The 14,270-nt window shown below is 42.8% G+C and overlaps 1 protein-coding gene across 1 annotated transcript in view; it reads right to left on the reverse strand.

The window, feature by feature from the left end:
• Positions 1–7,550: 7,550 nt before the first annotated feature.
• The window catches only part of HSF2BP (heat shock transcription factor 2 binding protein), a 34,425-nt gene continuing 27,705 nt past the window's right edge, over positions 7,551–14,270 (reverse strand). The window contains exon 8 of the mRNA XM_074156887.1: positions 7,551–7,759. Coding sequence (XP_074012988.1) covers positions 7,551–7,759 — 209 coding nt within the window. The remainder of the gene's footprint in view (positions 7,760–14,270) is intronic.

The raw sequence follows: 14,270 nt of genomic DNA on the forward strand, positions 1-14,270 counted from the left end.
AGCAATCACTGTCAGTAGCTTCTTGCTGCTGAACAATTTCCAAGTGTATGGAGAGCTCTGCACTTCTTTGTGTCAGGCACAGGAGGAAGCATCCACTGCATTTTCCAAAATGCAGCTGCACCCAGCCAAGCTGTGAAATGCAAAAAAACAGTCACAAGAGCAGGCGTATTTCTGTATGTGCATGCTGGGGATCTTGCAAACACTATGGCAAGCCTACACATGCAAAGCAGAGGTAACCACCTGCCCATTTGCCTCACCAGCGGTGTGACTATGGGCCCATTATGCATTACAGATTCCCCCCACAAGTCCCCTGATTTCCCTGTGAGCAGCTCTGCCCTCACACCCCCAGTGCCAGCAAGGTCTGCCAGGGCGGGTGGGGGAACTGCAGGGAGGCCAGCAGGAGAGTCATTGCTCACCAGTGCTTGGGTTTTACAGTGTCTGTCTGCCCTTCAGGTTGGCCACCTTGTCCTTCACCCCAGGTTCCTGACTGGGAAAAGACATCCCACATAATGCTAGCGCCGCTTTCTGGCACAGGCAAAGCCCTGGTGCTTTCAGCCACCCCCTCAAAGTAAGGCAGCTCAGGAAACTCAAAACTCATTCAGGATCGCATGTGCCAGTGCTCCCTGTCTGGACAGAAACTTGCTACTCAGAGAAGAGCCTGGAGCATTGCTCAAATCCCTGGCATACCCACCCCCACCCGGCTCGGCTGCTCTGCCCTGCCCCACTGGTTGCCTCCTCAGAGACTTCGCTCCCTCTTATCACTGAAGCCCAGCCTGCTTTTAAGCAGTGGGGTCCAGCCACTGGCAGGCATGGTGGCAGGGGTGCCAGGCTGCTGACTGCAGGCTTCCCAGAGGCTTTAAGGCTCGTCTTAACCCTCTTTCACAGCCATTCACGCTGTGGAGGCAAGAGATGCTTGGCTTGAAAAGCTTCAGACAGCTCGCCCGTGCACAAAGTGGTCCTTTCACCAGAAAACCTCCCTGATGTTTCCTCTCAGTGCCATCAACAGCAGCGTGGAGAAGCATGGAGGAGCTGCCCTTGGTGCACCAAAGCCAGCTGACACCCGCTCAGCCTGGTCCCGGGGTGCCATTGGCCGTGTTTAAAAGCAGCTAAGGAGGCAGATGGAGATGGAGAGAGGCCCAGTGGGTCCCCAGAGCCAGGTGTGCTACCTCCTGGTCGCCATGTTACAGCTCCCTCCCAGCCTGCTGCGAGGCTGAGGCAGCAGTTCAGCTCTGCCCCCCACCAGCAGGCTGGCTCTGTGGAAACCTCCCTTTCAGCAGAAGCTGACTTCCACCCACCCAAAATCAGTCCCTTCCCCATCTACTGCTCCCCCGTGCCAGGCCAGCAAAGCCCCACTGGGAGCTTGGCGGCCCTGTTGGCAGGAACGGCACCACCTGGCGAGGCCCTGGCCTGCCCTGCCCTCAGCACCTCGGTGCTCTGCTCTCCCCCCTTACACCAGCCTGAAGACCCGTCCCCACGTTGCTCTTTCCTAATCATCTCCATGGCATTACCTCTTAGTTTTTCCACCTCTAATTCAATGTTCTGGCACGTGTCTAGGAGTACTTACACCGATCCAGACTCCCATCACAGTGACTTGGAGGACTTGTTTAGCCCCTAGCAGGAGGCCCTGACTCTCCTTGGCCTTTGAACGCCCATCACTCTCTTCCTCGTGCCAGCAGGTCCCAGAAACCCACAGGCTGAGCAAATGGCAGAAGCCCTCCTGAAGACCTATCCATGTGCTGCACCAAAAGCCCCAACAAGCCCCATGAGAGCTGTAGAAACACCAGGAACTGTAGTAGGAAGTCCTCCAGAGACGCTGCAGTATGCTGGCAAGCAGCAAGGGGCTGGTTGCACTGATCAGCTCTCGCACATGCCATGACTAAGCCAAAGTGCCCTTGAAATTGATTCTGGACACCGCGGATCCTACTCAGGAGGAAGGGGTGCAGACACAAGAACCGGGGTTTTTTTGTCCTACATCCTCCATTTTCTGTTTTGTACTAATACAGGGTGACTCCTGCACTTTATTTGACACTGGTGGTGATACAGCTACAGAAGAAAGGAGGCATTTATCTCTCTGCAGAGAGCTTCGAACAGCTCACTTGACTTCCTACCACTCAATACATTCCTCAGGCCCAGGTGGCACGAAAGCCACTTATGCAGCTCAGTCGGACCTGACCTTCCCCATCCAGCTGGCAGAACCACCCAGGTCGCACACCATCTTGCCCTTTCCCAGCCCCACGCCAGCCTTGCCCTCAGTGATTGCTGCCTCTCATGACTGCAGCCCAACAGCACAGAAAATGAAAAACATACACATTCAAAAAGACTGAGCACCTGGCATCAGAAGTGCTCTAACTGCAGTCGCGCCCACAGTAAAAATTATAGTCCTATAAATTACACGCGGAACTATAATTTGGTCAAAGTCCTTTTAAGGTTTCCGACCGAGCAAGTTATAGGTTGTAAAGGTCATCATAAAGCACTGGAGAAGTTAAAATCTGTATGACCTCGCGAGTTTTCTGATTACTTTTTATCAGCTGTAACTTGTAACGCACATATACGAGAAGCAACTAGCAGTTGCCAAAGTTCCTGCATACAAATCAGGAAAATTACCTACAGAACAAAACAGACATGGCCAGATGCAGCTGCAAATTAGATGCTATGGAGGGAAGGGGCAGCCATGCTCTGCATATCCCTTAACTTGTAGTGCATGCAGTGGGCAGGGATAACAGAGGTTCTTTATTCCCCAGTAAAACTCTTTTCTCGTCACCTCCAGCATCCATGCAGGACTGGAAGCAATAGAGGAGATGAATCATACAACATTTGCAAGACTTGTAAAATCTTATCAATTCTGAAGACCAATTTGTACTAATCAGCCCATATCACAAGTGCAAACGTTAACCCAAAGGAATAGCTAAATGACTGGTGCAACCAGCTGAAATTGAATCATCTCAAAGTTCACTCGTGGCCATATGACCAAATCTCCACACTTTCCCCTTCTTCCTCCAACTTACTTCCCTCTCTTAAACCACCATAACGAGATGATGTGTCTTGAACTGTAGTTCAGCACCTTTCTCATAAGCTCCTGGGAGCAGGCCAGCGTCAGCACACAACCAAACACCAGCTTCCCTCAGGAGCTGGGCAGCTGGTTGCTGTTCTCATCCAAGATCTCACAGTCACCTTCAGAGATGCCGGGCCACTCATGCTGCCATGCCTGCCACTCACCACGGGGCACAGAGCCACTGGGGAAGGTCTGCCCTCAGACTGAGCCTCACTTTCTTCTGCTGAGGTTTTCCGGTTTCTTTTCAGCCAGCTCATAGCCCAGGCCAAACATCAACCTAAGATACTAGTGGGGCAGTACATTACATAGCTAAACGTCTTAAGTTACAGGAAATACCCTCAGGGGATCTTCATTTATTTTTCCTTTGCATCTAATTGATTATCAGCATCAAATATGAAAAGCCAGTATTTCCCAGGAGTATCAGCAAACCAACGTCATTTCAGTGGCTCTGTACGCAGTATATAAAACCGAAAGGAGTAAAGTTCAATTTTAATTGTGCAGTTGATACTGTGAAGTAAACAAGTGCTTTCTTCTAAGGATTTTTAAAACATATTTTTCATCTTTTGAGATGGCTTAGCATGAGAATCAAATTTTGCTTTCAGTTATATGGGTATAAATCTGGAGTAACTCCGATAATCTCAAAGCAACACCAAACTCACATTTTCTTCTTCACTGAAACTCTGAGATTGTGCAACAATGTCAACATCAGAGTAACTCCAGACTTTGAACACGGCTAGTAGAACTAGTGCTTTGACTGTGTGAACTACCTTTTCTTCTGCAAGCTAGTAATGCAATCAATCAATTACTTCACGGAAGAATCCCGAACTTTACAATATGATCCAGAAAAAGCAACAGGTGTTTTCCAAAGCATATGCTGAACTCCTGGTTTTAAACCAGTAAAACTTTCTAATAGCCCACAATTTCAGACTGAAGCAAAACTTCACAGCAAAGTAAAACCAGAGATTTATAATGTGTACATTAACCAGCCTTTTAACTGCAGCAGCACCTTATAGCGTCATATTGTGTTCTTTGTATAACACATTGTCCCACTTTGTAAATAAAGTTTTGACACACTCTAAGATTTTTGAGCGTCACCCGTTATTTAGAGACTTTCTTTTATTCATAAACTCTCAAAAAATATGTGTTTCAGGGGAGAGGGAAACTCAAAGGAGATCCACAGTTACTCACCATCCTGATTTCTGGCACTAGCCACATGAAGACAAATTAAGACTTTAAATGCTCTTCTCCTCCAAACAGGGATTTCTCCAGCTTACCAACAAATTAGGTTCTAAAATGCTGTCTGTGAACAGTAGGGTAACCTGACAACTTGCTCTGCCTCTATTATTGCAAAACAGACAGCAAAGAGTAGGATCCATCTCACCTAATTTTAACCATCTAAACTAAACAGCCGGCATCTTGTCTCAGCAAGTCACTGGACCTTTCTCTAGAGCCAATGGCATGAGACTCCCACCAATTTTAGCATGGAGAAAGGAACAGTAAAAAAGACATTGATGCTGCTGATTGGAGAGTCCAGATCATTAGTTTATGATAGATGCCAAGGTCTGGGAGAATCCCACCATGACATGTCCAACAGTATGCACACGGTATAGCAGACACCTGTATGGAAAACTGCCGGCTTCACTCCCACAGCAAAAAGGTTCCACTAATTGCAACGCAGCTGTAGGCCGGCAGAGGAGCAGGAAGAGGGGGCTGGTCCCTGGCTCCATCAAATGGAGGACCGGGGAATAAAGTAATCTGAAAAACAGCAAAAAGATGTAACAGCTCGTAACACAATCTGCAACTAGTAATGTCCAACTTATTGTAGTAAAATACTTAAGTACGAGAAACCCTAATGATATTTCAAACACTCTGAAATATTAAGGGATCAGGCTTATCCCTGGCTTCTATCCACTTGCCTTACTTCAGCACAATTGGACTCCAGTGAGCTTTTTTTTTTTTCCAAAGCAAAAAGTATTATGTATTTGCTTCCCTGTGATAACAACTTCCCCTCAAATATTTTCTTTTTCTTTTCCATAAATCCAAATGAAAAATTAAAACTGTAGCATTAATTCCAAACACCTAGACAAAGTAAATTTAGGGAAAACATAAAGATTTTCCTAGTTTGTCACAGGTTCTCTCCGATGCTTCTGATATTTTTGCTCTCTGGTATTTTTGAAGATGCACTGTGTTTCATAAGGGGGTGACTTTTTCTTATTTATCAGTCTTGCACAATGAAACACTTAGTACAGAAAAAATACTTTCTCAAGGTCGGTGCATCAGTGATGGCTTGATTTTGAAGAGACAGTCTTGGCGAGCTACGAAAATAAAGTCATCTGGGAGGCATTCAAAGACTTATCATCAGATCTGAGCAGCTTGCTGGGCAAAATCTGTAAGGTCTCGAATCATCTATTTTAGCATGGCTTTTAAGTGCTGACTATGCCAGTGGACACACAATTAAAATGAACAGTCCTGAGTGTTTTGTTTCCTGATTTCATATGGAAACAAGGTGCAATTGCATTGCCAGTCCCTCTCGTAACACTGAATCTGTCAGTCAGCTCCCGGCAAACTTGACAGAGGGAGAAGACTTCTCAAAGATAATCACATTCCCTCAAGCTCTGTGACCACCTAAGGTAATAGCAGAAAGGACCTGAATTAAAACCTTCAGGAGGGCAAAGCTGGCAGAGTGGCATACGCCCTGCTTGGCGGCAGCTAACCAGCCCATCGCCACAGCTTTCTAACCTGGTCAGGAGCACCCATGTCACCCTCAGCTCGTGCACTCCACGTTGCTCCATGGGTAGACTGGTTTCAAGGGGAAGGGCTGGGAAGGACATGGATGTTTTCAAGAACTACCTCAAATCCACAGGACATGAGGCTTAACCAGCTCTTCCACTCACAGAACTACTTTTTTCTTTTTCTGTTATTTACTGGCTTCCAAAAGTTTGCTGAAAGACCTTCATGAGCAGCTACCCATTAAATGGAAAGTGGATGCCCTTTAGTGTTTCTTAAAATTGAACACCTTCATGAGTTGAAATTCCAGGAAATTACCGATTACCATTTTGATCCCTTTAGGATTAAACTCTAGGGGGTTTAACCAGGATAGCAAGATAAGAAAACAAATCCAAAGAAAGCATGTTTTAAAGAAGATTTAAAGCCTTCCAAAAATCTACACTTGGTAAGTTCAATGTAGTGTTGAATCTGACGCAGCAGAACCCCATGCAACCCTTTCATGTATGTGAGATCTGTATCTTAATCTTCATTTTAGACAGTCCCAGATCAGACTGCTACCCTTTGTAGCATGAGGCAATTATTTAAAGTAATTTTAAGCTGATTTATTACATTTTTAACTCTGAACATTCATCATTCTGCAAACACCCTAATGGGAGATGACCTATACCTGACTTACACGTTTTACAATGGTCTTCCTCTAAAACTGTCTGCCAATCACAGTATTTAAATCCTATGAAATTTACTACTTCTTTTCTGTATATTTGGATTAGAAGTCCACATTGTATTTTGTTAATATGTTGGGTTCACGGCTGAGGTACCAGAACTTTCGTATGGAAAAAGTTGCTACTAGAGCATTGCATTTCTCATTTCTATTGCCTTGAATAGCGTCACCTAATTGGCTGTTTTTCTGTAATAACAGAAATGGATGCTATTTTTTTCTAAAAAATGTGTAAATTATACCAATACAAAGCACACACAGGTTTGTATTTACCACTGAGGTAAGCAAGCTGTACACAGAAGCTCTAACAAACACCAGAGTTGTGAGGGAGCGCAGTGATGCTCACAACAGAGAAGCAGTTCATTTTACCCTCTTCAGCACACAACTAGGCATGGACAACAATAATTAATTTCCTTTTTTCAGGGCTTTTCAAAGAACAATGGCTCAGTTTCTAGTACGCCTGGCAGCCACAGACCAGGCCAACTTGCAGTTCAAGTGAATCTGAATGCGAATTTTGAAAGCAGAATCCATTACATGCTGCAGAATTCAAGTTTTCTTTTATTAGAATAGAAAAAGAGAGGTGAGAAGCAACAGCAATAAAACTGGAACTTGGGATGCATTCTGACACAGAAGAGTTACGAAAAGCAACAAAGCTTTCCTCACAGTACAATAATTCTTAAGGATAGACCAACAAGATTATTTACCACTGCAATAAACTATATATTATCAATGAATAATGAGATGACAACTTTACTCCCTATATATGGTAAACAGATAACATAACCTGGATCATTGTGGAAAGCCATTATCAACAAAATCCTATTCAAAGAAATTAAGTCTGCCTCATCTCTACCAGTTCACCTAAGATTATATTTGGGCAGCTAAAACCCAACATGTTTTCCCAAGAATTATTTGAGTTGGGTTACCTAATTTCTGGAAAGGATTTTGTCAGAGGAACTTAAGCAGAGGTTTTTTCAGACAAGCCCATCTCCAACAACTCTTGCAGCATAAAAATACAGGAAAGACATAAGCAGTTGGTGTCATAGAGCTCTTCTACGCTTCATACTCAAGTATTTTAAGATCTTCAAGTAGTTCTTTTGCAAGTGCTTGCAGATCTGCATTGCGGCTCTTTGACAGTGCAATGATATGCTGAAATGGCAAAGTATCACGCATCTCAGAGGCTGACTTGGCTAATACTTCTGGCTCCAGAATCACAGACTGGAGGAGCCGCAGAGCATGAAGACAAACTTCTGTATCCGGGTCTAAAAGTGGGGGAGGAAAAAAACCCAGTGCTTATTAGAAGTGAGTCCAAAAAAGTAGCATTAAAGCTCTACAGTGCCGTTCCTCATGAGCCAAGAGGTATTCAGGGAATAACTCAACTTTCATAATTCACAGCTGCCGTTTGGTGCTGGCTGGCTGGCTCTAAAAGGAACCTGAAAACACCACCTTTGCCCTCCTCAGCAGCGTGTGCTCAGCAGTGTTTGGGAGGGAGAGACAACCAGGAACCCTTCTCTTGTTGAAATGTTGAAAGTGCTGTAAATGAGGGAATTTATCAGCTTGAATTTATCCAGTCAGTAGCCAAGATGTCTGTTGGATGGGAACCAATTTAAGAGCAGAACAAGCTATATCCCATGACTATTCAGTCTTAAAAAACAAACAGACCAACTAATCAAATCTGCAGTAAATCACTAGGCTTTTCTTTAAGTTCTTTTTATGCAAGCCTTCAGATTTCTTCAAAGCTCAATGAAATATTAATCTTTATAAAAGTTTCTGGTAACCATGTATCAACCTTCCAAGTGTTTAATTCAGTTTACACAAAATTGAAATGGGTACTGAAGCTAAGCACTGCTGCTTAGGAATGCGTCAGAGAAATGTAGCAAAGACCTTTGACTGACTTGAGCTAGGAAGACATATAACAACTCTACTGTTAAGAACACAGGATGTATTTTTAATTAATGAAACATTAGGAGCATTACATTTTAATCATTCACAACGGTCCATTTGCATTTAGTTGTTTCTAGCTTTATCAAACGCATCTGGTAGAAGGTCCCGGTTTTGCACTTCTCTATTCTGCATATTCCAAATGAAAATGTATAATATATTTCTATGGCTGAAGTAGTTACTTGTTCCACGTGCCATGCATTTTTTATGTGTTTGTCATTAGCATACCTAGTCTTCAGCAAGCTTTTGGTAAAGCGTTGTGCAGAAATGTTGAGAAAAATTAATTCAGATCACTTTGCACACAAAATCACCAGAGACCAAAATCTCACTGAAGGAGCATAAATGCAGTGCAGTAATAAACCACACTGTACTGAGTTTGAAGAAAGCATTTGGTGGGTTGAACTAAGTTCTTTCCTTTCCTGGCTTACTTAATACCTAACACTGGTGAGCTGAAAAAGGACTACGAAAATTATTCATTAAAGCATAAGGGGAAATGTTGAAAGCATCTAGGGAAGAAAACAGAATGTGATCAACAGTGAAGAAGACTATGGCTTTAAGCATGAAACTGACTGTCAAGATGGGAATTTTTAAATAATTCCCACTAGCACATGGCTGAAGTACAATATTAAACACTGTGACATCTGACCTACACCCAACAAGCCATGCACTATCTCCCTGTTCCTCAATTTTCCATCGTAAATGAGATATGTAGGTCTTTTCTACCGTGCCTTCTTCCCTATTTAAAGTGTAAACCTCTTAAGAAAGGTATTATACTTTTTCCTGGGAAACTAGCAGAGTGGGGTATAATCTGAAGACACAGGAATTGTCCAAAACCAAACAATAACACACATTTTCTGATTTTCTGTGCAATGAGAATCTTAGCTATTGGGTATACTGGACAACTTTAGACATTCAAATCAGCATTTAAAAAAACCCAGTGATTAGTGCTGTACACCCCACAGAAGTGGCCATACCTAGAGCACAGCCACTTATATTGCTGCCACCTAGGCTGGAGGCTCTCAGGAGTCCCTTTCCATCATCACCTCCAGCAGTACCTGCAGGTGCAATTTTCTGAGTGATGAGCATGGAGAAATGCTGCAACTCAGCCTCACAGACAGCAAGACTTTATGTCCAATTTCTTGGGCAGCAACACTTCACTGAATCCTTCTGAAAAAAACTTGGGTGCAAATTTTGGTTTTCAGATTTATTCTGACCTAATCAAAATATGACTAAAAGCCTTGAATTTGTCCTCCCATTCCTTCAATTTTTGTCTTCATGCCTGCCAGAGATTTTTTTTAATTCCTTATTTTTTTCCCAGATATAATGTTCAAACTCTGCACATATCACCTGACTCCTTTCTCTGTACTTAGAATTATTCTACGTTTATTCAGCAGAAATAGCGACTACAAGCCATAGCACAAATACGTACCAAGAAAGTTTTTGGGAGTGAAATCTATGTAATTCATTACAATCTTCCTCCGTGAATAGGAAGATATTTCTCCATGAAATAAAGCCATTAATGCTTTTAATGGCTTGCAGTACTGCTGGGAAGCTTCATATATATATAAGATGTTTTAAATCCCTGGATGAAAAGTGCTTTGTTATTAATACTGTTACAGGCATCTACATTACTATTATCTGCAAGTTTAAAGGCTGTAGAAAGTAAAGAATTGATCAGGGAAGAAACGTTAGCAGGGGAGCTAACAAAATTAGGATCTGTAGATCAGGAAATGACTTCCAGCTTGACGAGCAAGAACGTTTTCCAGTAAGAGCGAAGAGATTCTTGGAAGAATCTCCAACAGCAGCCAGGGAAGCTCAACAGCTTGAGTCACTCAAATGAAGAACAGATTAGGTACTCAGGCGTACAGCAAAGGAAGGAAATGATCCTACACCAGAAGACAACTTAATACGCATTTAACCTCTGATTGCCATTGTTTTGCATGTATTTTGAGACTCTTCGAATTAAATAAATACATATGCCTTAAAATATACTCCCTTAGGATTACATGTGGTTTTGAGAATACAACTTATTACAGACAATCATGTTTTCTAAGAGGATTTTAAAAGAAAATACCCTAGGAGTCTTTCTCTTGTCTCTCCAATATCATTAGGGATTTTTTTCTAAAAACCCCATCTAAAGAATACTCAGAAAAAACATAAGGAACCCTCATTATTCAGCATTATATTTATTTCAATAACTTCCAGATTCAGTAATTTCTACGCTAGCTGAGTAACATTTTGTTTGTACAAGATCAAAAAAATCCTTTAGCTGTAATCGAACCACTGCATCGTATCCTCCCAACAACTAGCACACACATCTCTTCAACTAAAACTTCAAAACTGCCATCATTATTTCTGGGGAACGGGGAACTATCAAACTGCTTGCCTCAGTCAGGGACCACAAGCATAGCGTAAGCCTATCACCATCATAAAACGCTGATGCAATTTTAACAAGATATTGAAACTGCTGGCGTTTGCTGACGTTCTGCTAGCTGCCAGCACTACCGTTTGATGTCACTGGCTTTCAGTCACTGACAAAAGCAACCGATAATGTGGACAGATTTTAGTCACATCTGTCATTAGCACCATGCTCTCAGATGAACTGTTCCCTACAGCAGGGTTCAAGTAATTGCATTACATCAATGCTAAACAGCTTATCTACAATTGGCTCCGAGTTGTGTCAACTCAATTTACACGTGCCCATACCATTCCCTGGGCACCTGAACTCAAGATTTATTACCAGCAAGCTGTTTACGGCTATGTCTATGTACAAAAGCAGTATTTCAAAAGCTCCCCACCGCTGTTGTAAATGTCATTCAATCCAATTACTGTCCGATTCTAGCACAAAGGGGCGACCTGCCACTCCCCCTTTTCCTTTTTATGAACCTGTCAGACTACCTACGTTCACAGCATGTCTAGCAGAGAGAGGCAGGGCCACAGCTTGCCCCATCTAAGATCTCTTTGCATTGCCAGGGCTGGCAGAGCTGAACCAGTATCTGCAGCAGCAAAGAGTTTTCCAGACATTTTCATAACGCTGATAGGTCTGAGGAGACAAGAAGTGTTGCAATGAAGACACCATATGGGGAAGGAGCAGGGAGAACACCACGGCAGAAAAAAAGACTGAGATTTGCTGCTGCAATTCCTACGAATGCAAGTGCACTTTCTCTCGGCAACATATTTGCCCCAGCTCCTGTATAACAGCTCACTTTGCTTCAGTCTCTTCCCTGGCCAGGCGATAGCTCTCACTGTCAGACATGTAGTTCAGCTAACCAGAATTCCCCACTCTCCTACAGGCACACGCTTGTCACGCTTTCATCAGGGAAATCCTTGAGAGAGACTCCCGGGGTCCAAATCGAAGCAGCAATTTGGTCTCAATTTGCTTGACTGCTACTTAGGGGCTGCAAGTGAAAAGGAGCTTGCCCAGACCATCGCTCTGCAGCTGGCAGATTTGTGGATGAGCTGTTAGATACATTCTCCAGCTCCCATCAATCCTAGGTTGCGTTTCTGAGGATTCCCACGATAGCTACGTGAAGGAGAGTAACAATCTAAGAACAAACCAACGCTTCACAGTGACAGATGCATTTACCAGAAGTAAGGTTCCTTACATGTATTTACAAAAGGAGAAACACTGTGCTCCTCAGGAGAAGATCAGTTTGCCTGAGCCTGCTGTTGGGCAGGGCCAGGACCTAGTCAAAAAACCCCTGCTCAGATGGCAAGGACAGCCGCGCCGTGCCCAGCCGGCGCTCCATCTGGGCAAGTGTCATTTTCAGCAGCTGCTTAGGCAAGAGTATGGAAAAGGGCAAGTGTTCAGTGGACTTCCCCTGGCCACTCTTCTAGCCTCTCAGCTAACTGTGGTTCAGGGACTTTCTGCATCAGAGCTGACATCTTTGCATTTAAGAAGATGGATACGGTCTTAAAGGGCAAGGGCAATACTCCTTTGAAGATTAGTTTCACAGTCTGAAGAGAACACAACTGCTGAGCACTTGAAAGAGTGCTAACTGAGGTTTTGATTTATGAACCAAAAATTGTTTTAATACAGGCCTCAGTTTATAAATAGGGGGGTTCTGTTTGTCCAGATGTCTTTTAAATAACATGCTGCCATGCAAATAGCCTGAATTTTCAAACACTCTCACAGCCACAACCAATTCAAACAGAAAAGTAAGGCATTAGAAACCTTAGTCATGAAAAGCAAATATTGAAGGTTGCAGGCGGCATTAGCGAAATGAGAATGTGCTTCATACAGGCATTTATAATAGAGACCGTCATTTGCAAAGAATTTGGATAAACAAGGTTAGATTTCCGTGTGGAACTGTGGTGGAGGAAACTGAATGGCAACATCTAAAATTAGTCATACTTCTCGTGTTGTCTTTTGTTTAATGAAGTACCTGGAACAATTTCCCAGCTATAGATAAGAAATGTTAGTAACATAGTCTCTCTGAATTCTACACTTTCTCATGTATCCAAGGAGAGCAACCTTTTAAATTGCATTCAAAGAAAAGTGGGGGAAACCAAAATAAAGATACAGCATAGGAAAAAAAAAAACACAACCAAAAACCTAGAGAAGAGCCTAGACCCAGAATAGAAGAGCCTATTTTCCTGAGCAGCCACTTGCTGGTAGATGTTTTATATGATCAAAAATTAAAAACATAAATCTAGTCTTTATTATGAATACCTAAGCTGACTGCATCTTCCTGTTCTTCAAAAGATCCTTGGCAGAGAAAAGCCCAGTCTATCTCTTTGGGAATTAGAGAGTGAAAGTCTTATTGCATCTATAGATGTAACGCACCAGAAAAAATATTGACAAAGCTCAGGCAGATTTCTACCCAAAATTACATAACTTCTTTTTCTATTGCTGAGGATGAGGCTTCTTTAAATCTGAAAGTTACGTGAAACCTTTAGCCAAGACATCAACACAGGGTCAGCAGCTGATGGAGGAAAAAATAAAGCTGCCTATTTTCTCCAAGATGGGAACAGCTGCTCCGCAAACAAATGGTGCTCCACAAGATGAGAACTCTACTGATCCCACAAGCTGCTCCACAGCCAGAAACCTGAGTCATCATCCATGTGTTTTATGCTGGCACCAAGCTGGGAAGGTAGAGGTAGGCATAGCTGATACAACAAAATACAACAGCTAGGTCAGCTATCAGGGTATCTTCTTCAGTCATCAGTGTTGCTTATTAAAGGGTGCCTACCTTTTGGACAGTGTTTGAAAAGGCAGGGAAAAAAAAAAAAAAAGAAAAGAAAAGAAGAGCTCAGGTCATAAAGTTCTGAAACTACAGAGATCTGTATTACCTTCAAAAAGTGTGCCAAACGTTTGTTTTCCTCCTATTGTCAGCATAGCCTCCAGCAGAATGAGCTATTAAGAATTCTTGTTAAGAGAGTGTGAAGTTCCAAATTTTCAAAAGACATTATGAACCCAGTTTGCTGTTAACGTTCTTACTCCATTAGAAATGTTTATTAAATTTTCCCTCCTTTCTCTTCCAATCCGTGTATTCAATGTCAAGGCATATCTCTCTCTCTTCAAAAAGCCTGCTAGGCCACCTGAATCAAATCCCTCTTTGCTTCATATACAACAAAGCGGAACAGAGAAAATCAGGTTAACTATTTGCTCTCTTCACTTAAAGGGAAAGACACTCTTCTTCAGGGGACAAGACTGGGCAGTGACTGAACATTCAGAGAAGGAATTTGAGGGATTCATCAGCTGCATACAAGCCAGTGTGAGAAAAATGGCCTTGATGACAGACTGAGGTCACAGACACTTGTAGATTGGTGATGGAAAAGCAAACAGGATGATTTTCTGAAAATAAATTAAAAAAGTCAGGATGATTTCTG

Source organism: Numenius arquata, chromosome 1 (assembly GCF_964106895.1).
Source record: "Numenius arquata chromosome 1, bNumArq3.hap1.1, whole genome shotgun sequence".
NCBI classification, from domain to species: Eukaryota; Metazoa; Chordata; class Aves; order Charadriiformes; family Scolopacidae; genus Numenius; species Numenius arquata.